At 51.9% G+C, this 25,428-nt stretch overlaps 1 protein-coding gene across 2 annotated transcripts; it reads left to right on the top strand.

Moving 5' to 3' along the window:
• The first annotated feature begins 498 nt into the window (after positions 1-498).
• On the top strand, positions 499-25,156 carry ANPEP (alanyl aminopeptidase, membrane). Of its 2 annotated transcripts, XM_074353920.1 has the most exons (21): positions 499-652; positions 7,453-8,293; positions 8,822-8,964; positions 9,075-9,214; positions 9,639-9,765; positions 9,850-10,004; positions 10,265-10,378; positions 10,478-10,621; positions 10,800-10,865; positions 10,991-11,056; positions 12,642-12,817; positions 13,077-13,156; positions 14,478-14,611; positions 14,732-14,787; positions 15,736-15,883; positions 19,093-19,184; positions 19,650-19,760; positions 19,888-20,055; positions 20,769-20,909; positions 21,323-21,404; positions 24,555-25,156. In XM_074353920.1, the coding sequence occupies exons 2-21, from the start codon at positions 7,683-7,685 to the stop codon at positions 24,702-24,704; spliced, it is 2,904 nt and encodes a 967-aa protein (XP_074210021.1). In that variant the 5' UTR covers positions 499-652; positions 7,453-7,682; the 3' UTR covers positions 24,705-25,156. The 2 variants fall into 2 exon arrangements, with proteins under 2 accessions (XP_074210021.1, XP_074210022.1); XM_074353921.1 differs by lacking the exon at positions 499-652 and having other exon boundaries at positions 5,948-8,293.
• The last annotated feature ends 272 nt before the right edge of the window (positions 25,157-25,428 follow it).

Below are 25,428 nucleotides of genomic sequence, written 5' to 3'. Positions count from 1 at the left end.
GCCCTGCCTCTGGCTGCACAGTCTCTGGAAGCCACATACTCCTGTCTCCAGTCTTTTGGAGGTTTTTTTGGCTAGGTCCTGCTACTTCTCTGCCTTCTCAGTGATGAGCCCCAGGTATCACGAAAGTTAAATGATGTCCTTCTGAGATTTATTTATCTCAAACAATCATCGCCCGGGGATGCCTGATTTCTTTTGCTGAATGACTGGGGCTCCCCACCCAACCCTACCCCTCCCCCCCGGCCCAACAAGAAGGACAAGGCTGTGCCCCTCTCTCAGGGGCAGTGGCGGTGTGGAGGGGCGGGCCCTGGGGCTGCGGCCACAGCGGGGTTGTGTGGAGAAGTGCTGGTGAGGGAGCAGGAGACCTGGAACCCAAGAGCGAGGACAGCGCCTGCGGGCCCGGCCGTCGCTGGAGCCGCTCCCTATCCTGGGGCTCCAGGGAGCCTGCGGGCGGGTGGAGGAGGAGTCCGGGCGGAACTGCGGGAGGGTAGGGGTTAACCCGAGAGGAGTAGTGGTCGGGTCAGGTTACTTCCCTTTAAAAATACGGGGAAAGGAGGAGCCAGGTCCTGGTGGGCAGCGTCGGTGGCTGGCCCGGCTCGTCGTTCCGGAGAGGAGGATCCGAGCGGGCCAGGGTTGGGGGACCCGGCGGCCGCAGGCAAGTGGAGCTCGGTGGAGAGGGGCTGCGGGGTGCGCAGGGGCTGTGGGGTGGCTGCCGGGCGGCAGCGGGAGTGAGGAAGGGACCTTGACGCAAGCGCGCAGAAACCCCGACGTCCGCTGCTGACGCCCCCTTCTCAGACGGGTACACTGAGGGCCAGGGAGCGCGAAGGATTCTTTTGGCCAAGATCCCGCTAGGATCTCCCGACCAGGTTGGCTCCGCAGCAGGCCGGTCAGCCGGTCAGGGGACCGCCCACCTGGAGAGGGGGCCCCCAGGGTGGGGAGGGGCGCTGCTGGCGCCTCTTGGGGAGGATGGATGGAGAGACCCCGCTGGTGCAGAGGACTCTGCCCTGCTGGGGTCTGAGGCAGTTTGGCCTGGGGACTAAAGTTGCTTGCATGGTGACTGCGAGGTACAGCTGCTCAGTCTTGTAGTGGGTGGGGCGGAGCCAAACATGAACGCAATCCCGGCCAGCCTAGGGGTCTGTACAGGCCCCAGAGGAGGAGGGCGCCCGGGGCCAGGGCGCCAGCAGGAGTCCCCCTTCACCAACCTTGGACAGTTTGCCTTTGTCCAAAGCCCTCCAGCGGACTCCTATTTTAAAGGAAATTACTATTTTTAAGCACCCGTTTTACAATCGTGGTCTCCCTTGCTCTTTACAACAACTGTTGGAATGCAGGTTTTCCTGCGGTGGGAACCGAGGCTCTCCAGCACTCCCTGGGGAGCAGTCGAGACAGACCAATGTTCCTACTGCAACCCACACTTGTTCTGGGGAGGAGTCCTCCAAATGGGGCCAGTGGGGTCCTTCCCCAGCACCTCCAAAACCCCTAGCAGTGCAGTGGGCAGGAGGGCCCAGTTGGGTCATGCCTTGAGGTTTTGTGACTTGGATCTGCCTCCTCCCTCCATCCCAGCCCAGGGACCACTCCTACCAGGAAGTGTGACTGAGATAAGAGCACTGGTCTCACTCAGACTTGAGGCTTGATTGTGGCTTCGTCCCTGAGTCTCTAAATGACCTGGACCTCCCCGAGCCTTGCTTTATTCACACGTAAAAGGGGAGTCTTGGGCCAGTTTGGCCGTTGGGTTGGTCGTCTGTATTTGGAGTTGGCAGTAGATATGTGAGGTGGGGAAGGTGAGAAATGAGGGCATGGCCCAGAAGATGTGGAAATGGGCCTCCAATCCACCAAAGACTGGCCCGACACATTGAGGGCAGGGGAGCTGGGGATGGCAGGGCAACTGGCCCCTCTCTGGCAGTGGGCTGGCATCCTCCACTTGCCCACCTCCCTAAAGAGCCCTAGAGTCTAAGGCTAGATTGTCAGTGGCAGAAAGCTGACCCAGGAGAGCTGCTCCCATTTCACAGATGGAGAAACAAGCTCAGCTGTGTGAGGCAGCCCAGTCCCCTCCCTGCCCTCTGCTTCCCTCAGCCTTCTAGGGAGTGGGGCACTGGCTTCTTCCCACTTCCACAACCCTTAAGCCAAGCCCTCCAGCCCCTTTGCTTCAAGAGTTTTACCACTAAGCATCCTGAGGAGACAGGTGAGGATCCCATGTGGGAAGGTGCTAGTGTTTTGGAATTGTTCCTGGGCTTGTGACTCTGGTGGAAGATCCAGACCCTGTGCTGAAGGCTATTTATGACATTTTGCAAGGGATGGCATGGACAGTGGGCTAGCTGCTCACACTGAGGCTCCTGGGTGCCTTCCTTCACATAGGACAACAGTCATCACCTCTAGGCTGCCTGGGCCCAACCCTGGGTGTCTGTCATCCGAGATGCTACAGTGGTCCGGCTGCACCCTTGGAGGCAGGCCAGGGTCCTCCACAGAGGCATGTGTCTGCTAGCAACACCCAGCACTCCCCTGCGGATAAGGAGTTCTACTTCCTAGAACCACCACCAGCTCCAGGTCCTGGTCTGGGGATAGGGAGTTCATGGCCCCTTTGCAGAGCCCCAAGCTGGCTTCCACCAGGTTCCCAGTCTCTCAGCCGTCCCTTGCAGCAGCCATTCCCACTCCATGCCCCTTAGTGTACCTATAACATTCAGAAGAGGGACACAAAGTTCCTCTAAAAGATGATAAGACCTTTCATCCTTTTCCGATCAGCCTTCTATAACTTGCTATCATGTGTTATGCTGAAAGGTGTGTGTCTCCTCCTTTGGTCTTTTAACCTCATAGGCACTGCACAGTAGGAACTGTGGGCTGTGTGGGAAGATGCTTTAGGAGGCATATACAGTTAAGCAATAGAACCAGCCAAATGGTGTCACCACCATTATCCTGGTGGTGACTATCTGCTCAGTTACACAGTTGGGAGTTGCTAGGGAGGATCTGCAGCCCAGAATTGCCCTTCTAAGGCTGGTGTACTTCTTCCAACTCCGCGAGGGCCCCTTCTGCTCCTTCTGTCCTGAGTGCCCTGCATTTTGGCTCCAGAGGACAAGACAGGAGCTGACTTCCCATAGGGGCCTTCTGTGGTTCTCACAGGGTGGACAGTGTCCAAAGCTCCCAGAGGAAGCACCCTAGGGGCTGGCCCAGGCCCAGCCTCATGCAGCTGTGAGTAGAGACCTCAGAAGCCTGTGCTGGGGCCCCAGCCTCATCCCTGCTCCCTACTCACTGCTCCTTCAGAGCAGACAGATGGACTTCAGGTTGTTCCTTAGCTCCCTGCCTGCCCAGCCTTGTGGCTGATAGGCAGGAGGGCAAGAGTAGGGAGGAGCTGAGTGAGCATGAACAGCAGCCTTCCCCAAGACCTGTGATCTGTGAGGGAGCCTGGATCACACAGTTGTTTGTCAGCTGGTCCTCAACTCTCCCCACCACGGCCCCTCCCAGGCTCCTGGTATTTTCTTGTTTATGTAGAAAGCAACTTGTAGCCCCATCTTTTCCTATTCAGTTGATATCTTCTACATATGAGGCTATGCCTTAAATATTCTCTAGCATGATCTTTGTCAACCTTAATTTTTTTTCTTAATTTAGAACTTTTGTTCTCTGGACCAAAACATAAGCAGAGCAGAAATAATATAAACCCGTAGATAGAAAGGCTGCTTTGGTTGAGACCAAGGCTGAGGACTCAGCTTCTCCCACATCAAGAGATGAACAGAAAAAGGAATACACACATTAATTCACCTACAGAAAGGCTCCACGCCAGACAGCCTGCAGGTGATGCCACCCCCAGAATCATACACAATGGAACAGTGATTCCCAAAGTGAGTGCAGCTGTATAAGATGATTTTAGGAGCTACCTGGATGAATAGTTTTTAAATCAACAGTCATAAATTGAAATGTGTATTGGAAAAGTTAAAATATCATTATTGCTCAGAAGGGGAGTAAGTAGTGAATTGATTTGAAGAAAACTAGTAAGTGAGTAACATATAGCAGGATCACAGATGCGGCAAAACTCACAAAGGTGATTTGTATGCACAATCTCGGAGCCCAAGAAGGAGCATGAGGCATGGGTGGGAAATCTGTGCCAAGGATTAAGGGTCTGAATTATGCTGAGATCCATCTTTAACCACTGCCTCTCATTTTCTTATTGGTGTATCCATTCCACCAGAGCACAGAAGGTAACAGGGGGAGAGGGTTTGAGATGAAACCAGAGCATCATCAGAGGCTGGATCACACTGGACCTATAAGCCATGGCAAGGACTGTGGACATTGTCATTCATTTAGCTAGCACTGGGCTTCTGCCCTGTTCTAGGCATGGAGGGGTGTACAAAGTCACAGAGGCTTCCCTTGAAGTGCCTAGGTCTGTTGAAAAGCTTTTGAACAAATAAATGGCCTTTAATATGTGCTGTGATAGAGGTGTGGACCAGAGGCCAGAGAAGCACTGAGGGAAAGGGGCTGCCTGTGCATGAGAAGGCAGTGACATTTGAGCTGGGTTTTAAAGAATGGGTAGGAGTTTGACAGGAGGGAGAGGAAAGGCATTCCTGGCAGTGGAAGCTGCATAGGTAAAGGAACAGAGAGGTATGAAAAAGTCCAGAGAGTTCAGGGAAATTGCAACAGCTGGAGCCACATTGGCCATTGGAAAGAGGAAAGGTCAGAGGGTCAAGTTCACAGAAGGTTTTCAGGTTCAATCCAGAGTTGAGGTTTCATTCTGCAAGCAGTAAGGAGCCAGAGACCAGGTTCAAGCAGGTTAGGGAGATCCCTGTGCCAAGGTGTGTGGGCAGGTTGGGTGACAAGGGAGGACAGCATGGTTATTGCTGCCCAGTCGGGTGTGGAGATGGCCATGCCTGGGCCTCAGCAGGGAGTTAGAAGAGGGGTCCCTTTTCATTATCACTGAAGCGGAAGCTGTGGAACATGCCCCTCTCTGTGCCCCCAGCCTGGGCTGGCCTGGTGCCCAGAACAGGGACCTCTCATTACAGGGCAATGAACTGCCTGCTGCACTAACTTTGAAGACCAGAGGCCCTTTCCAAAAGAGTAAAGATTCCAGCCAGTTGGGCCAGTGGTCTGTGTCCAAAGCAAACAGGAAAAGGCCATAGTGGGTCAGGCAGGGCCTCTTTCTTTGTTTGGAGTAGGGATTACCTCAGGGAGGCTTGTGCGTCCTTCTGCTGCAAAGGTGAAAGTGGGCTGCAGGCCCTACAGAGTGAAACTCAGTGCAGGGAAATGGATGGTCTTTGCGTGCCAGCCTACAGCGATGCAATAAAGACGGCCTCCCTTGGCAAGTTTAGCTCTCACGGAAGGAAACTGGAAGCACGGACTTCTCATCCTCAGTCAGCCGCGGGTGCCACAGTTCCCTCTGTCACTGTGCCCAAGCTGGAGCCTTCCCCAGGTACTTGGCTTCACACTTGTGCCCCTTGGCCATCAGCCCAGGCTTGATGAGGGTGGCTGCAGGTCACTGCAGTGGGAAGTCCACACTGCCCAGACCGGGGCCCTAGGGGCGGGTCTCTAGAGAGAAGGAGGGATGTGCTGAGGGCTCAGAGCACCCTCAAGCTCAAAGATGGGCATCCAGGACTCCCCTGAAGACCCCACACTCAGACCCTGGCTTCCAATGGCCGGATGACAGGTGGCAATCGTTCACTCTTGCAGGGATGCCTGAATGAATTAATCTATGCATACAGTCAGTCCAAGCACGCATTAATTTACCAAGCCTTCAAGCAGTCTCGGAGGGTGGCCAGCCCAAGCCAAGGCAGGGAGTGGGAGTTGAATGAGGCCCTCAAGGAGCTGACAAGCTAATGGAGGAGACAGGCATGAGCCCTGAGATGCATTTGGCCTTAGTGAGAGTCCTGCCTGTCTGCCATGGTGGGAGGAGAGCTGAGAGAAAGAGGCAGACAATTCTCTCAAAGCAAGAGTGGGAGTGGGGATGGGAGGGTGGGGAAATGGGACTAGAAAGACTTCAATAAGGAGTGATTCCTGAATTAACTTACTCTTTCACTCATTCACCCATTCACTCGTTCATGCATGTGTACATTCACTTATCAAGTATGTATTGAGCTACTACTGTGTCCCAGTCACCGTGTCTAGTGCCAGTGAGCAGAAGCCGCTAAGAACGTGCTCTCACGGGACCTGCAGTTGGTGGGGGAGACAGGCAACACTCAAGTCACCACCATGCAGATCAAATGGAAAACTGCACTGAGTTATAGGACTTTGAAGAAGAGGTTTGTGGTGCTAAGGGGCTTGACCAGGTCAGAGAGGTCAGGGTGTCTTCTCTGAGAAAGACTTGAAGGATGAATAGGAATGATGACTAGGAAACAGGGCAAGAAGGGGGAGAAAATGAGCCAAGCAGAAGGAACTGCATATTCAAAAGCCCTGTGGTGGAGAGGCAGAAAGAAGCCCAGAGTAGCTGGAGTTCTGCAACACAGGGGAGTGTGGTAAGAATGAGGCTAGGAAGTGATAGCACTTGAACTTGTAGGTGTCTTTAGAAGGTTTGGTCTGGATTCCAAGAGCAAAAAGGTTTTAAGAAGTGGTGTAAAATGATCCAATTTGTGTGGCAAACTGATTTGAGGGGCCCCAATGGACATGAGGAGTCCATGAGGATCCAGCAGTGCCCACATAAACAATGAGAGTGGCTGTGACCAAGGACATGGTGAGACTGGAGGACAGGTTGAGGTGGATGTTGGGGTGAGGGTCAGGTGGTGTTGAGGTCTGAGAAATTGGGCTGGTAGATGGGAAGGGTGACAATGAGCATCATTTTCCTGTAAAAACATACTGTATTGAGTATAAGTAATATGTTCCTTTTAAGGATAGAATGAATGAGCTCTTGGTAAGAAAGGAAGGATTTTTAGTTTTTACCATATGATGTTTAATATGTTTTCACATTAAATCTGTTCAACAAATATAAGAAGTAAATTCTATTATTTGTATGAGGAGAGGGGTCTCAGAAAGGTGAATATCCTGCCCAAGGTCATGGCTGGGGAGAGGTTAAGCCTCCACCAGACTCCTCTCTTTAAAAAAAAAAAAAAAAAAGGCAAAACAACTTACTTCATTCTACTCAGTGAGCTGATAATTGAGGGAAAAGTTTTTGGCAAAAAAGGGAAAGGGAGGGGAGCCTGGAAGAACTCCCTGCTCTGGAAGAATGCAAGGGAGGCTGGGACCATGCTGCTGAGGAGCCCTGGGCATCCTTCCAGGATGTAACCACATGGATGACCCAGTGTGTTCTTGACCCAAGCCAGAAACCAACTCTCCTCTTCTTTTCACCTCCCATCTCTTGTTCCTGGGAAGTCCTTCTAACTTCCTGGATCTAACCTCAGTCCTTCTGCTCCTGCCCCCACTTAGCTCGCAGGCAGAGCTGTGCCACCTGGCTGCTCCCTCTCACTGCTGGGCCCGCAGCCTGCCCTTCAGTCCTTGGTGGGCTCACAGGCAGCCTGCAGCCTGTAACCAGACACTGTTTGCTCCCAGCAGGCACCCCTGAGCCGCACTCCGCACACTGTTCCTGGATCTCCTCTCCGGAACCTGGGCAGAGTGTGTTCGTACCCAATCCAGTGACCTTCGCCTGTCTGAGTCCTGGTTAATTTTTGCCCAGTCTGCAGGCTGCAGGGCTCCTCCCCTTCAGGGATATAAACCTGGCCCGAGGCTGCCCTGTTCCTCGCCTGTCCTGAGCCTCCCCGCGCTCCCTCCCCACCCTCACCATGGGAAAGGGATTCTACATTTCCAAGGCCCTGGGCATCCTGGGCATCCTCCTGGGCGTGGTGGCTGTGGCCACCATCATTGCTCTGTCTGTGGTATACGCCCAGGAGAAGAACAAGAATGCCGAGTGTGCCACTGTGGCCCCTTCCACGACCCCCTCCACGACCCCCTCCACCAGTTCAGCCACCACCTTGGACCAGAGCAAGCCGTGGAACCAATACCGTCTACCCACGACCCTGTTGCCCGACTCCTACAATGTGAAGCTGAGGCCCTATCTCACCCCCAACGATAAGGGCCTGTATATCTTCAAGGGCACGAGCACCGTCCGCTTCATCTGCAAGGAGCCCACCAATGTCATCATCATCCATAGCAAGAAGCTCAACTACACCACCACCCAGGAGCACATGGTTGTCCTGCGGGGCGTGGGGGGCACCCAGGCTCCCAGCATCGACAGGACTGAGCTGGTAGAGCTCACCCAGTACCTGGTGGTGCACCTCAAGGGCTCGCTGGAGGCAGGCAGAATGTATGAGATGGACACTGAGTTTGAAGGGGAGCTGGCCGACGACCTGGCAGGCTTCTACCGCAGCGAGTACATGGAAGGCAACGTTAAAAAGTAAGTCGGAGCTCGGTCTGCCGGGTGGGGGCAGATGCTTGATGCTGAGGCAGAGCTGGATCCTGGGGGCCAAGGAAGGGCTTGGACTCGAGGCCTTTGAACCTTCTGGAGCCTTTGGCTGGTCCACTGCTCCATCCACAGCTCTGGTAGAGCAGCTATGGAGCCGTTTCTCAGAGGGCCCCTCTACACCACATTAGGGAGTCAGGGATTAGTGATGACAGTGCTTCTTAGATAGATAGGAAAACAGGCTCCAAGGAGAGAAATTTGCCCAAGGTCTCCCAGCTAATACAGTGACAGAGACTGTCAGGACTTTGACCCTCAGTCCAGAAGGAGCCTTGTCCCCCTTGTCAGCTGGCCTGTGGGCCCAGAGGCGGCCTGGGGGAGGTGGGGAGGGAAGGGATTAGGCCGGAGAGCCATCTGTGCACCCCATCCTGTGGACACCCAGCAACACCCTATAGCCCCCATCCTGCCTACTCCCACGGGAACAGACATTATGCTGCACACCCTCTAACCCCCTGCTTTGGGCAGGGTGCTGGCCACGACACAGATGCAGGCTCCAGATGCCCGGAAATCCTTCCCATGCTTTGATGAACCAGCCATGAAGGCCACGTTCAACATCACCCTCATCCACCCCAAGGACCTCACGGCCCTGTCCAACATGCTGCCCAAAGGTGAGTGGGTCTGGCTGGGACCACACAGCCTTGGGAAGCAGGCCCCTAGGGCTGGGACTCAGGGCAGGGGAGAGGGCACACCCCGACATGCCTGCATACTCCCTGCCCAGGTCCCAGTGTCCCACTTGAGGGAGACCCCAACTGGAACGTCACTGAGTTCGAAACCACACCTAAAATGTCCACGTACCTACTGGCCTTCATCGTGAGCGAGTTCACGTGTGTGGAGGGAAAGTCAGCCAATGATGTCCTGGTACGGAGCTGAGCCCACCTGTCCTTCCCCGGGATTGGTCCTGGTCTAGGGAGTGGATATTCCTGTTTATCCTCATCCTTGTCGCAGCTCCTGAGTTGTTAGACAGTGAATCCCAGTTCTGAGTGATTTCGGGCAAATGTCTTAAGTTCTCTGACTCTCAGTCTCTGCATCTCAAAAATTAGACCCTCCTCACAAAGAAAGAGTTCCCAGCCCCTGGGTGCCAGACTCATGGTGAAGACTTGTTATTTTATGCTCCAAAAACTCCTCCCTACAACTCAAAAGCTTGGTGAAGATTGCACCTCTACCCCGTGACCAAGCTCTTGGTTTAACCTGGTTGGTCCCCTAGCCTGCTGTGCCCTGGGACTTGGCCCACCTATACCATGACCCAAGAGGAGCCCCTGACCTACCCCTATCTTCTTTGCAGATCAGGATCTGGGCTCGGCCTAATGCAACTGCGGAGGGCCATGGCATTTATGCCCTGAACAAGACAGGTCCCATCTTAGACTTCTTTGCCCATCACTATGCTACATCATACCCACTCCCCAAATCTGGTGAGTGAGGGGCCTTGTGCTAGGGGGAAGCAGATGGGTGTCTATACCAAGAGACCATCCTGCCAATGCCATTGACTTCCCCAGATCAGATTGCCTTGCCTGACTTCAATGCTGGTGCCATGGAGAACTGGGGGCTGGTGACCTACCGGGAGAATGCGCTACTGTTCGACCCACTGTCCTCCTCCATCAGCAACAAGGAGCGGGTGGTCACTGTGATTGCTCATGAGCTGGCCCACCAGGTAGCCCCCATCATGGGGAATGCAGACAAAGAAAGAGGGGGGCTTTGAGAGGAGATGGCATATGTTGTGACTCTACCCTTCGCAGCTGAGGAAGGCAGAGGGTTCCACCTGGCAAGATAGCAGGGAGGCGTCACTGTGATGCCAGTAAAGTCTCGAGCTCAAGACTGGCACACGGGGTGCACTTGGTGAACGGTAGCCCTGGGTATTGTTAGTGACTACAAGCCAGAGTGGTTTGCCGGGCTGACCTCCCTCCCCCACAGTGGTTTGGGAACCTGGTGACTCTGGCCTGGTGGAATGACCTGTGGCTGAACGAGGGCTTTGCCTCCTACGTGGAGTACCTGGGTGCTGACTATGCAGAGCCCAACTGGAATCTGGTGAGCCCACTGCCCTGGAGCCCCTAGGGTCTGGGGTGGGGGAAAACCTGGGTCACCCCCTCCCAGGCCAGTCTCCTAATGGCTGTTGGGGATTTGCAGAAAGACCTCATAGTGACGAATGACGTGTACCCTGTGATGGCTGTGGACGCACTGGCCTCCTCCCACCCGCTGACAACCCCTGCCAAGGAGGTCAACACACCTGCCCAGATTAGCGAGATGTTCGACACCATCTCCTACAGCAAGGTGCTGCCCAGCCTCCGTGCTGGTCCTGAGACAGTGGGGGGCATAAGGAAGGAGGTGGGGACTCAGCCCACAGGGGCCCCACTGAAGCCGGGGCTCTGGGAGCACCTGTCCCAACCCAGTGGGGACACAGGGTCCGGCTGGCTCAGTGCAGTCTTCTGAGCCCCCTCCCCTCCACCAGGGAGCCTCGGTCATCAGGATGCTCTCTGACTTCCTGACTGAGGAACTGTTCAAGAAGGGCCTGGCAGTGAGTACCCTTGGTTCAGCCATGAGGTGGGGGGCGTTTCCTCCAGGCCCCAGCCTACCACAGAGGTTGAGTGGTAGAGGCTGGGGGCATCAGCTTTACCCTCACCATGCCCTGTCTTTCCACAGTCCTACTTGAATGCCTTTGCCTATCAGAACACCACCTACCTAGACCTGTGGGAGCACTTGCAGAAGGTCAGTAACAGCCAGCCCCACTGAAGCCATTCTATGGGGGTCCTGAGATGCTGAAAGTCCCTGGGGAGTATGTAAGAGAATGTGTCCAGCTCCACTGCTTACCCTCCCAGGCAGGTCATTGGGAGCCTTGCTTGCTCATCTGTAAAATGGGCAGAATGATGACTCCTGGGGGAGGTGTTGAGGGAGCCTGGGTCAGGAGTCCTGGCTGGCAGCCTGCCTCCCGCTGCAGTGAGCTCTGTGATGGGAGCTGAGGGGTGAGGAAATAGGCTCTCATGTTCCCAAGCCCAAGCCCAGGCCTTCCTCTGCCTGGAACTTTGGAGCCAGTCTTTTGCCTACTCAGCACTTCTGGCTGCCTTGTGCCCCGCTGGCCCCTCCCAGGCCTGACTTTGCCCACACTAGCACCCTCAGTGCATGCTCTGACCCTCCCATCCAGCCCCACCTTTCATTCCTATCCACTTAGACCCTTAACAGCCCCTGCCTGTGGGGCAAACCCTCCAATCGCTCCCACCCTCCTGCCCGCCCTGCCCCTCCTGAGACTGGAGTCTGCATTCTCTCCATCCTCCCCCATCACATCCTCTCCTTTATAGCTGCCCCCTCTTCTCTGTGGCCCTGTCAGCCCGACTGACCCCTCAATGTGCCTGTGCTCCATGACCAGCCTGAACAGGGAGGGGAGGCCCAGGACCTTGTCACAGAGTCACAGGTGGGCTCCAGTGCCCTCCTGGCCGGTCTCCAGCCCAACATCCATCTGCCATGAGCCTGATCCACCTTCCCCACCTCCCACATCCTCAGTCCCTCCCTTCCCCTTCCATTGTCTTTCTTGCCCTGCCGCAGTTGTCCTCTCCTTCCTCTCCTCCAAAGCTGAGTCCTCCTCGATGCCGGCACCCTCCAGCTCCATCTCTCCCTCCTGCTCCCTCTTACCCTGAGCCCCCTCTCTCTGCAGCCTCCCAGAGTTCCTCTCCCCACTGGCTTGCACTTTCTGACATGGTCTGCCCTCTTTGTATGCTGTTTTTAGTTTTTTATTTTCTCAGTTTTTAACAGATGTGTTTGGTTTATTACAAAAGCGAGGCACACACATGGAACAAGATGAAAAAAGACTTAAGACAATAACAACCACCCTAAGCCTACCCCCAGACCCCAACCCAGGGGTGTTTCCTTCACGTCACCCACAGCTCTCTCCTTCGCCCTCCCTGTGACACTGGGACACTGGTTTTCCTTCATCTCTGCCTCCTTTCCCTGCCCATTCTCCCAGGTTTGTTCAGGCTGAGCCATGGGCATCCTGGGTGCCCCTCCCTGACAGCCCCCCACCCCAGGTTGGATCATAGAATGGAGGGACCATATAGATTTGTTCAGTTAGTGCAGGATGAACCAGAGGCCAAGAAGACTTGGCTTATCCAGCACTGGGCAGCCGAGGAGAGAGAGAGCCGGCCTAGGACCCCAGCTTCTGCCTCCCAGCCCAGTGCTCCTCCACTGCCTTCCAGCAAAGTGGGGCCACTAGGGAGAGGCCAGGGGTGCAGGGGCTGCCCTGGATGGGTGGGGTGGGAGAATGGCAGTCTGCTGATGGCTGGACCATCTCACTCTGCCCAAGGCTGTAAACAATCAGACGTCCATCCAACTGCCAGACACTGTGAGAGCTATCATGGACCGCTGGACCCTGCAGATGGGCTTCCCTGTCATCACTGTGGACACCAAGACAGGGGACATCTCACAGAAACACTTCCTCCTTGACCCCGACTCCAACGTCACCCGCCCCTCAGAGTTCAAGTGAGCAGATGGGGTCACCGAGACAGGTGCCTAGGCAGGATGAGGGGGAGTTGCTATGGGGCCCTTGACCATAGCAGGGCCTGGCCTGCTGTGGCCCCTGCCCTGGTGGCTGTAGACAGTCTCCCTCTTGGGCCAGGAGGATGGGGGTGCTTGGTGCCAGAGTCAGGCAGAAACTGGGAGCCCAGGCAGGGCTGCCCTTTGCCAGCAGTGGCCAAGAGCCGCCATCTCTTACACCTGGCCTCTGGGTCTCTTGTTGCAGCTATCTGTGGATTGTTCCCATCTCGTCTATCAGAAATGGCACACCGCAGGCCCACTACTGGCTGCAGGGCCAGGAAAAAGGTAGCCTGGCCTGCCCTGGGGGATAGCCGCTCCTGGCCCGCATCCCAGGGGTCCTGGCAGCCTCCGGGGGGCTTCTTTCATTGCTCCATTCAACAGATGGAGCCAGCTTCTTTGGTTCTAAGCTCTACTTTGTTGCTGCCCAGCTGTGTGACTCTGGTCAAGTTACCATCTCTTTCTTGTCTCTGTTTCCTCATCTATAAAATGGGGCTAAGAACAACATCTGCCCCATAGAGTTGTGTGAGGATTAAAGGAGAGGATTCCCACATAATGTTTACAACAGTGCCTGATACATAATATGAGCAGCCCTTCTCTGCCAGGCACTGAGGAAATCAAGGTCAAGGTGAGTCACCCTCTGCCTAGGCCAAGGCTGCCGATGAAGGGAAGGAAGACAAGGAGTTCAAACTTTCCAGAGCTGTGCTGAGCGCTTTAGGAGAGGCACGTATGGTCTCTGAGCTACTGGGGCAGGGGGGCAGGGAGCTGGGAATAAGGGAGATTCAGCTTCATGGAGAGGTCAGGAAAGGCTTCCTGGAGGAGGCGAGCTTAGTCTTGGAGGAAGAGTAGAAGTCCACCAGGCTAATGGCGGCAAAGAGAAGCAGTCCAGGCAGTCAACAGCAAGTACAAGGCATGAGGTAGGAGAGAATGTGGGGACTGAGTGTGGTTCCGGCAGAGGTGTATCCTGGCTCCAGGTGAAGTGGGTCCCTGCAGGCTGCAGGAGACAATGGCCATGTCCTCAGGCTAGGAAGATTCCGAGTAGGTGGTAGGTGGGAAGTGGACGAGCAATTGGGTCTGACCTGCAGATGTGGAAGGATGCCTTCTGGCTGCCAGGAGAAAGGGTAGCGGGAGAGCAGCGAGGAGGGGGCGTGGAGCCCCAAGGAACAGATGAGCAGCGTTGCAGGGCTTGCTGGGTGGGAGGCTCTGCCTGGGTTTCCCACTTTGTGACTGGGGTGTGATGGGAGGAAGAAGGGGTGGGGTGGAGAAGGAGCAACTGCCTGGGGAGTTGAGTCTAAGTGGCCCCAGAGGTGGTGGTGGTGATGTACTTGTCCAGCAGATGTCACTGGCCCAGCCACTCGGAGCCTGTGGGAGGCAGGGCAGTCGCTGAGGTTCAGAGGTGGCAACTGTTCTGTGCGAGGTCAGCGGCCAGCCAGAGGCCTGGCAGCCTGTCCTGCACCTCCTCTCTGCCCCTCTCCTTGGGCACTGCCCGGGCGGTGTGAGGGCCCACCGCTGCCAGGCTGCTCTACAGAAGCCTGGAGAGAGGAGGGCTGAGGGTCCGATCAGCCAGTGGCCTGAGCAGCCCCGCCCCAGCTCTGGTCTCTCCCCACAGCCCAGGATAATCTGTTCAAAACTGGAACGAATGAATGGGTCCTGCTGAATGTCAACGTGACAGGCTATTACCAGGTGAACTACGATGACAACAACTGGAGGATGATTCAGTCTCAGCTGCAGATAGACCCTTCGGTGGGTACCTGCCTCCCCACCCCATCCCCTGCCCCAGGCCCAGCCACAGGGGGGTGCCCCAGACTGCAGGGCCTGCCCCCACTGCCAGCCCAAGGTCACACACTCTGTTGCCCCTTCTAGGCCATCCCTGTCATCAATCGGGCTCAGGTCATCTACGATGGTTTCAACCTGGCCAAGTGAGTGTTCCTTCCTCCTCGGGCCCTGCCTGCTCAGCCACAGAAGCCTGGTGACTTGGCAAGTGCAATTCCATAGTGAGAGCCAGTGCTCCCTCCCAGTGTCCTCACTGTGTGCCCGGCATAGCGCAGCAGGCTCCAAGTGCTCCAGACACCTCTCCCTTGGCCTCACTTCCCCAGAGATTGTTAGTGTTACAGCCCACATTTCCCAAATAAGAAATCTAAGACTCAGAGTTTGAATACCTTGCCCAAGGTCACACAGTAGCCCATGACAGCCAGACACAAGCCTGTCCAACTCCCAAACCACATTGTATTCCATGGCACCAAGGTTCTCCTGAGGGCTAACTGTGCTTAGCAAGTGCTAGGTGCTAAAAAGAATCTGGAAAGGACAGGACAGGAGAGATGCAGCATGAATAGACAAATATTTATTGAGCAGCTGCTGTGTGTGTAAGCACTGGCAGGTGCTAAGTTCTTGACATAAGTGATGTCACCCATAGACATGGGGATTTATGAACCAAATGTGCACAGATGGCCTGAGGAGGAGGGGGAGGGAGGAAAGCCCAGAGGGCCAAACAAATCAGAGAAGAGGTGTTCAGAGTAAAGGGCACAGGCCTCTTGTCTTTTTGAATCTCAGCTCTGTTTCTTATGGGCTGTGTGACCTTAGGCAAGGCACTTCACCTCTCTGAGCTGTAGTTTCCTTATATGTAAAATGGGGTTAATAAGAAAAGGAATGTGACTGGCAGTGGGTGAGGGCCAATCCTGGGCTGGCCTTATTGGTGGCACCACCCAGCATCCACGTCCCCCCTCCCTCCAGATCTTCGTTTCCCCAGGAAAGCTGGAGCTGGCTCAGCTGGGACTCTGGGACCTCAGGCTCTAGGAGCAGGCTGGGGTTCCCACAGTGAGGCTGGGCTGGGTGGGGGTGCTTACTTGAGCCCCTCTATCTGTCCCTAGTGCTCATATTGTCTCTGTCACCCTGGCACTGAACAACACCCTCTTCCTGAACAAAGAGACAGAGTACATGCCCTGGCAGGCCGCCCTGAACAGCCTGAGCTACTTCAAGCTCATGTTCGACCGCTCCGAGGTCTACGGCCCCATGAAGGTACAGAGGGACAGGGCAGGGTTCAAGGACGAATTCCCCAGTGCCCCAAATTATACCATGGGGAAGTGAATAGAAATGTTGCCTGGGGTGGTGAAACGTCCAGGCTGACACAACACCAGCTCCTTTGCTGCGAGTGGGCTTGGCAGTGGTGACAGGTCAGGAGGGACGTGGAGGTGAAGAGAGCAGGGACTGAAAAGGTGAGCAGGCTGAGAGGACATGGCAAGAACACAGACTTCTAGCAGAATTTGCTAGATTTGGAAACGAACACCTTCAGAAGGCAACCGAAAAGGCCACGGTATAGGAAGGGCGTGGAGGTGGAGGGGAAAGCCCATCTTTCACCAGCTCTGTCGCCCGGGGGGCAATCCTCTCCAGCCCCAGTGATCCCCTCTGTGAAAGGAGCAGGACTGTGCCTGCCTAGCTTGCCCTAGGGGCCTGGAGGGAGATGCAGATGTTAAGGGCTTTGAAGCATGATGGGGAGGGTAGGGGGGTCGCAGATCAGAGGGAAACTTGCTTGCTCTGGATGAAGCTGAATCCATAGGGTGTTCATTGCAAAAACTCTTAAATATCCAACACTTGGGGATTGGTTAAGTAAATTAGAATATCCATTTGATGGAATATTATTAGATTAGCCATTAGATCCTACTCGAAGAGATCATTAAAATTTTTTTCACATTATTAACTTCCTGTTATGGTTAATGAGGTTTTAACTTATTTTAACTCATTAACCTACCTACACCTTGGATTCACCCCATCCTCCTGATGTAGTTAAATCACAATATTTGGTCAACTCAGTATTCAGAATTTACTTCATGTGATTTTTTTTTTTTTTTTTGCAAAGGGGAGGTAATTAGGTTTACTTATTTATTTTTTAGAAGAAATATTGGGGATTGAACCCAGGACCTCATGCATGCTAAGCATGCACTCTACCACTTGAGCTATAGCCTCCCCCCACTTTATGTGATTGTTTAAATATCATTCTCTGCTGAGCCACATAGATGTCTCCTTTTTTATACATCTTACACAAATGTATCAGACAATACAGCAGTTTTGCTTTTTCCTGGAGGCTTCCCTCTTGGAGCCCTCTGTCCACCTGCTCCCTTCTAGAACTGCTACTCAGCTCCCATGCTGGGAGGCTCTCCCTTGTTGCATCTCTTGCTTCCTGAATCCATGGATTCCTCCTTGAGTTTTCTCTCTATTTGGGGAGCACATCTTTAAGGAGTTTTGGAGAAAGGATTCGTAAGCGGTAGATTTTTTCAGGTAGATTTTCTGAAATGTCTTCATTTCACCTTCACACTAAATTGAGAGTTTACTTGGGTTTAGAAGTTTGTAGGTTGGAAATTATTCCTCAGAAAAATTAGATCTTGCTCCACTGGCATCAAGCCTCTCATGCTGCTGTTGAGAAGCCCAGAGTCTTTCTCACTCCCAGTTCTTTGAATGTGGCCGGATTCCTCCTTCTGGAAGCTTGTGGGCTCTTCTCTCAATCCTGGTGGTCCTTCTTGTGGTCCTTTCTCATCCTTCTACTCTTTCAATCTGGGTAATTTTGCATTACCCCCTTAAACTTTCTTCCCCACCCTTTCCGCCCCCCGGGTTCTCTCTTTCTGGGACCCCTGTTAATACAACTCACTGCTCTCACATTGGCCCTCTAGTTTTCTTGTCGCCTATTTTCCAGCTTGTTGACTTTTGTTCTGCCTTCTGGGCTATGCCCTCAGCTTAGCACACCACCTCTCCTCTGCAGATTGGTTTTTTTTTTTTTTCTATCATATTTTTAAGCTTCCAACTGCTGTTCCTGGCTCCAGCGTCCTGTGCAATATCTTCTCTGAACCTTCAGAGGATATTTGTCACCGGCTTTTACAAAGTTTTCTTTTTCTTCCATTGACTCACTTCCCCCAAGTCTTCTATTTGTTTTGGCTTCCTCTTTCAAGTTGGAGGCTGAGCTGCCCCTTCTGATTTGAAAGTGAGGCAATAAAACATGATTGAAAGCTTCATGGGGAGGAGGAGCTTGTCACCTCTAGTCTCATTGTGGGGAGACTCGGTGGCCCAGTAACTCCTCATGGGGACCCTCAAAAAAGAATATCCATGAATGTATTCCCTTGAGACCATTCAGTCTTCAGAGAGTGACCTTCTATCTTACAGAATGAGGCTCACTTTCCGGGATCAGGGTAGGGAAGGAAAGCAGGGACACCCCCATTCCTCATGGAAACCTTCCCCTATGGCCCTCTATGCAGTCCAACAACCCTCCCACTGTGTCTGGGGACCCTAGTTCTGAGCGCCTCTGATTCAGCCTTGCCCATGGGGGAAGGAAGGGTATTGCTTGATGCAAAGAGATAAGCAGGGGCTTGGGGGTTTGACTGGTCCTTCTATAGACTTTGACTGCATCGCCCTGTTCACAGCCCTGCCTCACTCCTGTCCCTCACACACTCAGCCCTCTAATTCTGAGCCTGGTCACAGCAAGTCTCCTTGCCTCTGTCCCCATATCCCCCACGATAGGTGCTCTGCTGCAGACTCTCCCACTCTGCCAAGTCTGTGACATCTCCCTCTCTCTGCCTTCTGCCTCCCAACTGTGTGGATGTCTCATCCACTGTTGTTTCCTCTCCTATTCTCTTGGTTCTTAGGGGTTTATTCCTTTTATGTTTGGATGTGGATTCTTGTTGACACACATGATAATCTACTATGTTGAACCAGAGTCTGCAAAGGATTTTAATAACATGGGATGGGGCTTACGTGACAATGCCAGGTAAAGAGCAGCATGCAGAATTGTAGATATGCTCACTAGAAAAGAGCAAGAAAGGGGCCAGCTCACCAATGTGGAAATCACGGTTTTGGTAAATTCTAGGGTGGTTAGTGTTTTCTGCCTGTGTTCTACTGTGTTTCCTACATTCCCCACAATAAAGGCAGAATTCTTCGTCAGGCAGTGGGGGAGGGGGTCCTAACTCTATATTAGGAAATGGTGACACTTAGGCACACAGTGTCAGAGCTGCTTGAGGCTTTAAGGAGAAAGAATCTCAGATCAGTCATCTGAAACCTGGACTAGTGCTGGCCCCTTTGAGCACTGTCTAGCCTTGGGCAAGGCCCTTAGCCTCTGGTCTCTTGCTTCTGTAACCATTAGTTTTTGCTACACCTGCCCACTCACACCAGAGACTCTGCGGGGCTCCAGGTGGGTCGGGTATGAGTCTCCTCTTTGAAGCTATTCATGTTTTTTTTTTCCCCAGAAATATCTCAGGAAGCAGGTCGAACCCCTCTTCCAACATTTTGAAAGTATCACCAAAAACTGGACAGAGCGCCCACAAAACCTGATGGACCAGTGAGTATGACCTCTCCTGGGTCTGAAGACTACTGGTGGCCTGGGCACCCTGACCTGGGGAACAGAGCAATGCCCCAGCCGCATCCTCCTCTGGAGCTCCCAGCTCCTGGCTGGACCAGGGCCACCAGTCAAGGACAGACCCCCATCTAGGAGTAGGAGGCCCCGCGCTGAGGCTCTGTGTGGCCTGTGAACCCACCTGGCCTCTTCGTGCAAATGACCAAACTGAAACTCCAAGGTACCCTCACTGACTTGGTCATTCAGATTCTACTTGTTGAAGGTGGGGCTGGAGCTTGTGCAAGCCCTCCTCCCGCTGCCCAAGGCAAGGCAAATACAGAGACCCAGAGGGCCAGGGGGCTGCAGCCTCAGAGCCCCAGCGCTGCTGCCCTGCCAGAGTTGTGTGTCAGTGGGGGCATCTTTGCTGGAGTCAGGGCCAGGCATGCTGATGAAGTGTCACCCCTGGGGCAGGTACAATGAGATTAATGCCATCAGCACTGCCTGCTCCAATGGGCTGTCCAAGTGTGAGGAGCTGGCCAAGACCCTTTTCAGCAGCTGGATGAAAGACCCTGAAAATAACCCGTGAGTGTGTCCCCTACTCCTCCCCTGATCTTCATCTGTCCATCAAGCCCACAGCTCTGTCCTCATCAGACCCTTGTCCTATCCTCCCTGCTGCTGCTCTACCCCTGACACCCCCACCCCACGCCAGGATCCACCCCAACCTGCGGTCCACCATCTACTGCAACGCCATCGCCCAGGGTGGCCAGGAGGAGTGGGACTTCGCCTGGGAGCAGTTCCAAAAAGCCCAACTGGTTAATGAGGCTGACAAACTCCGCTCAGGGCTGGCCTGCAGCAATGAGGTCTGGCTCCTAAACAGGTGAGGATGGGGCTGGGTGAATTGCCCTCCTTACCAGGGACTGGGATCTCAGTGTGTAGGAGAAAGAACCAGCCAGGTCTCCACACTCTCTTTCGTGGGATCCTTGCAAACTCATGATGTGGGGCAGTATGTTCCCCCATTTCACAGATGAAGACACTGAGGCTCAGAGAAGCAAAACAATTTGACCAAGGTGCAGAAGCTTTACTAAATGAAAAAGCCAAGATTTGAATCCTGGTCGGAGTCCACGCCCTGTGCTTTTCACTGTTGCAGGCTCCTAGCCTTTTCTTCTCTGTCAAGGGCTCTGGTGCAGCTGGACCTGAGTCCTTCTGGACATCCAGCTAGGCAACCTTCCAAAACCCTTGGATGAGGCTCCTGGCTCCCACTATGTGCCTCATATGCCATCTCCTAGACTTAAGGAAAGAAGAGTCACTTCCAGTGTCAGAGACAGGAGTGCCCACCTTACTTGGTACAGGGCTCACCCCTTCCTTCATTCATTCATCATAAGATATTTATCAGGCACCAGATCTCTGTCAATTATTACACCTGGCATAGTCAGTGACCCTGCTTAGGGGACTCAGTGTCCCATCTACAAGAGGGAGGTAGGACCAAGGGGTCTTCAACCCTCAGCATGCTGAGGAGAGGATGCCGGAGAGATGGGGGGCAGGGAGGGGGCAGGCAGGGTCCTTTTATAACGCAGCATGCTGCCCTCCCAGGTACCTGAGTTACACCCTGAACCCTGACCTCATCCGGAAGCAGGATGCCACCTCCACTATTAACAGCATTGCCAGCAATGTCATCGGGCAACCTCTGGCCTGGGACTTTGTCCAGAGCAACTGGAAGAAGCTCTTTCAGGAGTGAGTCGGCCAAGAGCATGTCAGGGGAAGGAGCACCAAGGCTGGGTGCGCAGGCTGGTCTGTGTGCATAGGACCCCACACGGTCCAGAGTGGAGGGTAGACACTGCATAGGAGTGGTCAAAAAAGAACCCAGCTTGAGTGTGAGTAGGGGCAGGAATCGAAAGACAGGGCAGCCGGGCATCCCTTTTCCCACCTGGGGGAAAGAAAGTCTGATGGTGCAAGTGTTCTCTGAAGAGATGGGAGCAAGGACAATGGACACTTGTGTTCAAGTCCCTAGAGGTGTCTCCTTGAGAGCGTCATTTCATCACACCTACGAGATGGAGACAGGCACAGGCTACGGGGCCGCCTGCCAGTCACTGAACGTTGTTGGTTCCCAGCCCCTCTCACAGTTCCTCTCTCTCCCTGCCCTGCAGTTATGGTGGTGGTTCCTTCTCCTTCTCCAACCTCATCCAGGCTGTGACCCGAAGATTCTCCACAGAGCAAGAGCTGCAGGAGGTAAGAAGCCCCAGACCCTGGGGTGGTGCCCAGGGGCCCATCCCCAGTCTCAAGGGGCATCCGCCACTCAGCTCCCACAGCATGTGTTCACGGTGGAGCAGGGCTCCATGTGGCCTGGCCTTCCTCATTTCTAGGGGAAGCTGGGTATCCAGACTCTTTAAATGTCAAAATTCAATCACAATTTTTTTTTATTGTGCATTGCATATATAATAGGTAATCCAAGAGCAGTTGAAGGAGGATGTATGACACTTGAAACCCTATCTCAGACTCTGCTTCTGGGGAATCCAATCTAGACATTCATATTTTAGCTAAGATTCACTCACAAATATTCATCTTAGAATTTTTATATAGGCAAAAGGTAAAGAGAATACTATAATGACCCTCCATGTACCCATTACCCAGACTGAATAATTGTCAATATTTGCCAACACTTTTTTGGGGCAGACAGTTTCCAAGCAAATCACTGATATTATGTAATTTCACTATAAATACTTTACTTTCTAAAATAAAGGAATTTTTAAAACATAATCTCACTGTCATTAGCAAATCCAAGGAAATTACCAATTCTTTACTATCATCTTATATCCAGGCCATTTTCAAATTCTCTGTCATTAGTTAAAAATTCTTTTTGCAGTTGGCTTGTATGTTTGAATCAGAAGCCAAAGGTAACTCATTGCATTAGGTTGATTCATTCTTATTTTTAAATTGAGACGCAATTCATGTATCATAAAATTTACCATTTTAAGTGGTTTTTAATATATTTACAAGATTGGACAACCGTCACCACCATCTAATTCTAGGACATTTTCATTACTCCAAAAGGAAATCCCATACCCATTAGCAGTCACTCCCCATTCTTCTGTCACCAGCCCCTGGCAGCCACCAATCTACTTTTTGTCTCTATGGATATACGTATTCTGGATATTTCATAAAATGGAATAATATAATATGTGGCCTTTTGTGTCTGGCTTCTTTCACCTAGTATAATGTTTTCATGTTGTAGCATGTGTCATTCCTTTTTATGGCTGATTAATTTTCCATTGCATGGATATACTACATTTTGTTTATCCATTCATCAGTTGATAGACATTTGGGTTGTTTCTACTTTTTGACTATTCTGAATAATGCTGCTATGAACATTATGTGCACATTTTGAGTGGACATATGATTTCATTTCTCTTGGGCGTACACCTAAGAGTGGAACTGCTAGGTCATTTCATAACTATGTCTAACTACTTGAGTAATTGCCAAAATGTTTTTTTCCAAAGCAACTGCACCAGTTTACATTCCCTCCAGCAATGTGTAAAGGTTCAATTTGCTTTATGTTTTTGCAGACACTTGTTATTTTCCTTTTTTTTTTTTTAATTATAGCCATCCTACTGGGTGAAAAGTGGTATCCCATTGTGGTTATGAGTTGCCTTTCTTTGAAGACTAATGATGTTGAGCATCCTTTCATGTGCTTTTTTGAGGAATGTCTTGTATATCTTCTTTGGAGAAATGTTTATTCAAATCCTTCACCCAGTTTTTAATTGGTATATACCTCTTTCTATTGTTGAGGTGTAAGAGTTCTTTATATATTCTGGATTCTAGGCCTTTATTAGAGAAATGATTTGCAAGTATTTTCTCCTATTTTGTGGATTGTCTTTTCACTCTCTTGATAGTATCTTTGATACACCAAAGTTTTTTAATTTGATGAATTCTATTTTTGTTGTTGTTGTTGCTTGTGCTTTATGTGTCATATCTAAGAAAGCTGCCTAATCCAAGGTCACAAAGATTTATATTGATGCTTTTTACTAAGATTCTTATCATTTTCACTCTTACATTTAGGACTGACCAAATTTGACTTGATTTTTGTATATCGTGTAAGGCAGAGGTCCAGTTTCATTCTTTTGCATGTGGCTATCCAATTGCCCCAGCACCATTTATTAAAAGGACTACTCTTTCACATATTGGATGATCTTGGCACCTTTGCTGAAAATCAATTAACTGTAAATGTGAGAGTTGACTTCTGGACTGTCAATTGTATCTCGTCGATCTATCTGTCCATCTTTATGCTAGTCCCATACTGTCTTGATTACTGTAGATTTGTAGTGAGTTTTGAAATCGGGATTATGAGCCCTTCAACTTTGTTCTTTTTCAAGATTGTTTGGCTATTCTGAGTCTGCATTTGTTTATGAATTTTAGGATCAGCTTGTCAATTTCTGCAAAAAAAAAGATAGCTGGAATTTTGATAGGGGTTGCACTGAATCTGTAGATCAATTTGGAGAGTATTTTCATTTTAATGTTATTAAATCTTCCAATCCATTAGACTTATTTGAGTCCCTTTCCCCTTTTATTTAGGGCTTCTTAATTCCCTCAACAACATTTTGTCATTTTCAACATACCAGTCTTGCACTTCTTTTGTCAAATTTATTCCTAAGTATTTTACTCTTTTTGATGCTATTGTATACAGAACTGTTTTCTTCATTTCATTTTCAGATTTTTCATTGCTAGTGTATAGAAATACAACTGATTTTTGTACATTGCTCTTATATCCTGCAACTTTGCTGAACTCATAAGTTTTAATAGTTGTGTTTTTTTTTTTCTATTTCCTTGGCATTTTCTGTATACAAAATCATGTCATCTGCAAATAGAAATCGCTTACTTCTTCCTTTCTGGATGCTTTTTAATTTTATTTTATTGTCTAATTGCCCTGGCTACAACCTCCAATACTAATGTATCTTTTAATTTGTAGCATCTATTTAAAAAAAGAAGATTTATTTGTTCAAGTAACTAGGTAATTTGTACAACAGAAATGGCTACAGTGAATTTGGCTGGTTGCTTCCTTGTGGTGTCTGTTTAATTTGTCCCTCTCCCCTCCCTTGATTGGATTGAGACTGTAATTCAATTAAAAACTAAGGGTCAACCCAATGAAGAACCACAGAGTGAAGGCCAAATACACGTAGGAGCCAGATTTAACCTTGGGGCTGTCATTTTTGACCTCTGCCCAGGAGAGGGAAGGACTGGCTCTTCCTGTCCTGGAGAACAGGCTATGGTCCCCCTTCCCAGGGGCCCTAATGTGAAGGGGTTGGACAGAGGGCCTGGCAGCCCTCTCTTCAAGGCTGTGTTAGAGACCGAGCCTGGCGCTCAGAATTATCCTTCTCTTGGCAGCTGGAGCAGTTCAAGCAGAACAACATGGACGTAGGCTTCGGCTCAGGCACCCGGGCTCTGGAGCAAGCGCTGGAGAAGACCAAAGCCAACATCAAATGGGTGAAAGAGAACAAGGAGGTGGTCTTACAGTGGTTCACAGAAAACAGCTAACAGACCCTGGTCCTTACAGTGACCTGGCCCCTATATGAGATGCCTGTGTGGTGTGTCCCAGGGCCCACAGCAGGGCTCCCATTCCTGAAGCCTGAGGCACCAGCGTCCTCCCCTTAGGAACAGCCTCTGTTGTCTCCACTCTGCCCTGGGGGCCAATCCAGTTTCTGATAGTCAGACTGTCCAAGTGCCTCCTCCCAGCCTCTGCTCCTTGTGCCAACCCACCCCAGGCCTGGCATGGCTCTTGTCGCCCAAGGCCTTGGGACTGATCTCAGGGAAGTCCAGCTCCAGGGCCAGATGAACAGAAGCCCTCAGGGGGTGATGGATGGCCTTGGCAGGCTGCCCTGTGCCCTCCCTCTCCTCCCCATAAAGACCCCGAACCTGAGGGATCAACAGGGCACCAGATCTTTATTTTTTTTTCTAAGAGAAAATGTAAATAAAGGATTTCTAGATGAGCTTCCAGACTCATTACTAAACTAGAACAGGAGTGGGTCTGCACAACAGCTGGAGAGACTGGGATGGAGGGAACCTGGGGCACATGGTGGTCTGGGACTCCTAGGAAGCATAGGAGGGGAGAAGTACCCAGCCTGGTGGCCCTTCCTACAGAACTCCTGTGTGGCAGTGTCTGCCTGCAGTGGTCATTTCATTGGCAGGATTGAGACCCTGGGTGCTAGGGAACCACGGGGAGGTGGAGGGACCTGGACACAGTGGTCCCTGTGGTGGAGTA

The sequence above is a fragment of the Camelus bactrianus genome, chromosome 27 (assembly GCF_048773025.1).
Source record: "Camelus bactrianus isolate YW-2024 breed Bactrian camel chromosome 27, ASM4877302v1, whole genome shotgun sequence".
Lineage (NCBI taxonomy): Eukaryota > Metazoa > Chordata > Mammalia > Artiodactyla > Camelidae > Camelus > Camelus bactrianus.
The sequence above is the reverse complement of the archived record's forward strand: the minus strand, read 5'-3'. Positions and strand labels throughout refer to the sequence as shown.

What these genes read in the sequence shown, in the direction of transcription:
- ANPEP (XM_074353920.1), top strand. Translation starts at nt 7,683, where the DNA reads ATGGGAAAGGGATTCTACATTTCCAAGGCCCTGGGCATCCTGGGCATC. An exon ending in ATGGAAGGCAACGTTAAAAA is followed by an intron (nt 8,294 to 8,821) that starts GTAAGTCGGAGC and finishes TGCTTTGGGCAG; the next exon opens with GGTGCTGGCCACGACACAGA. An exon ending in CAGAGCCCAACTGGAATCTG is followed by an intron (nt 10,379 to 10,477) that starts GTGAGCCCACTG and finishes GGGGATTTGCAG; the next exon opens with AAAGACCTCATAGTGACGAA.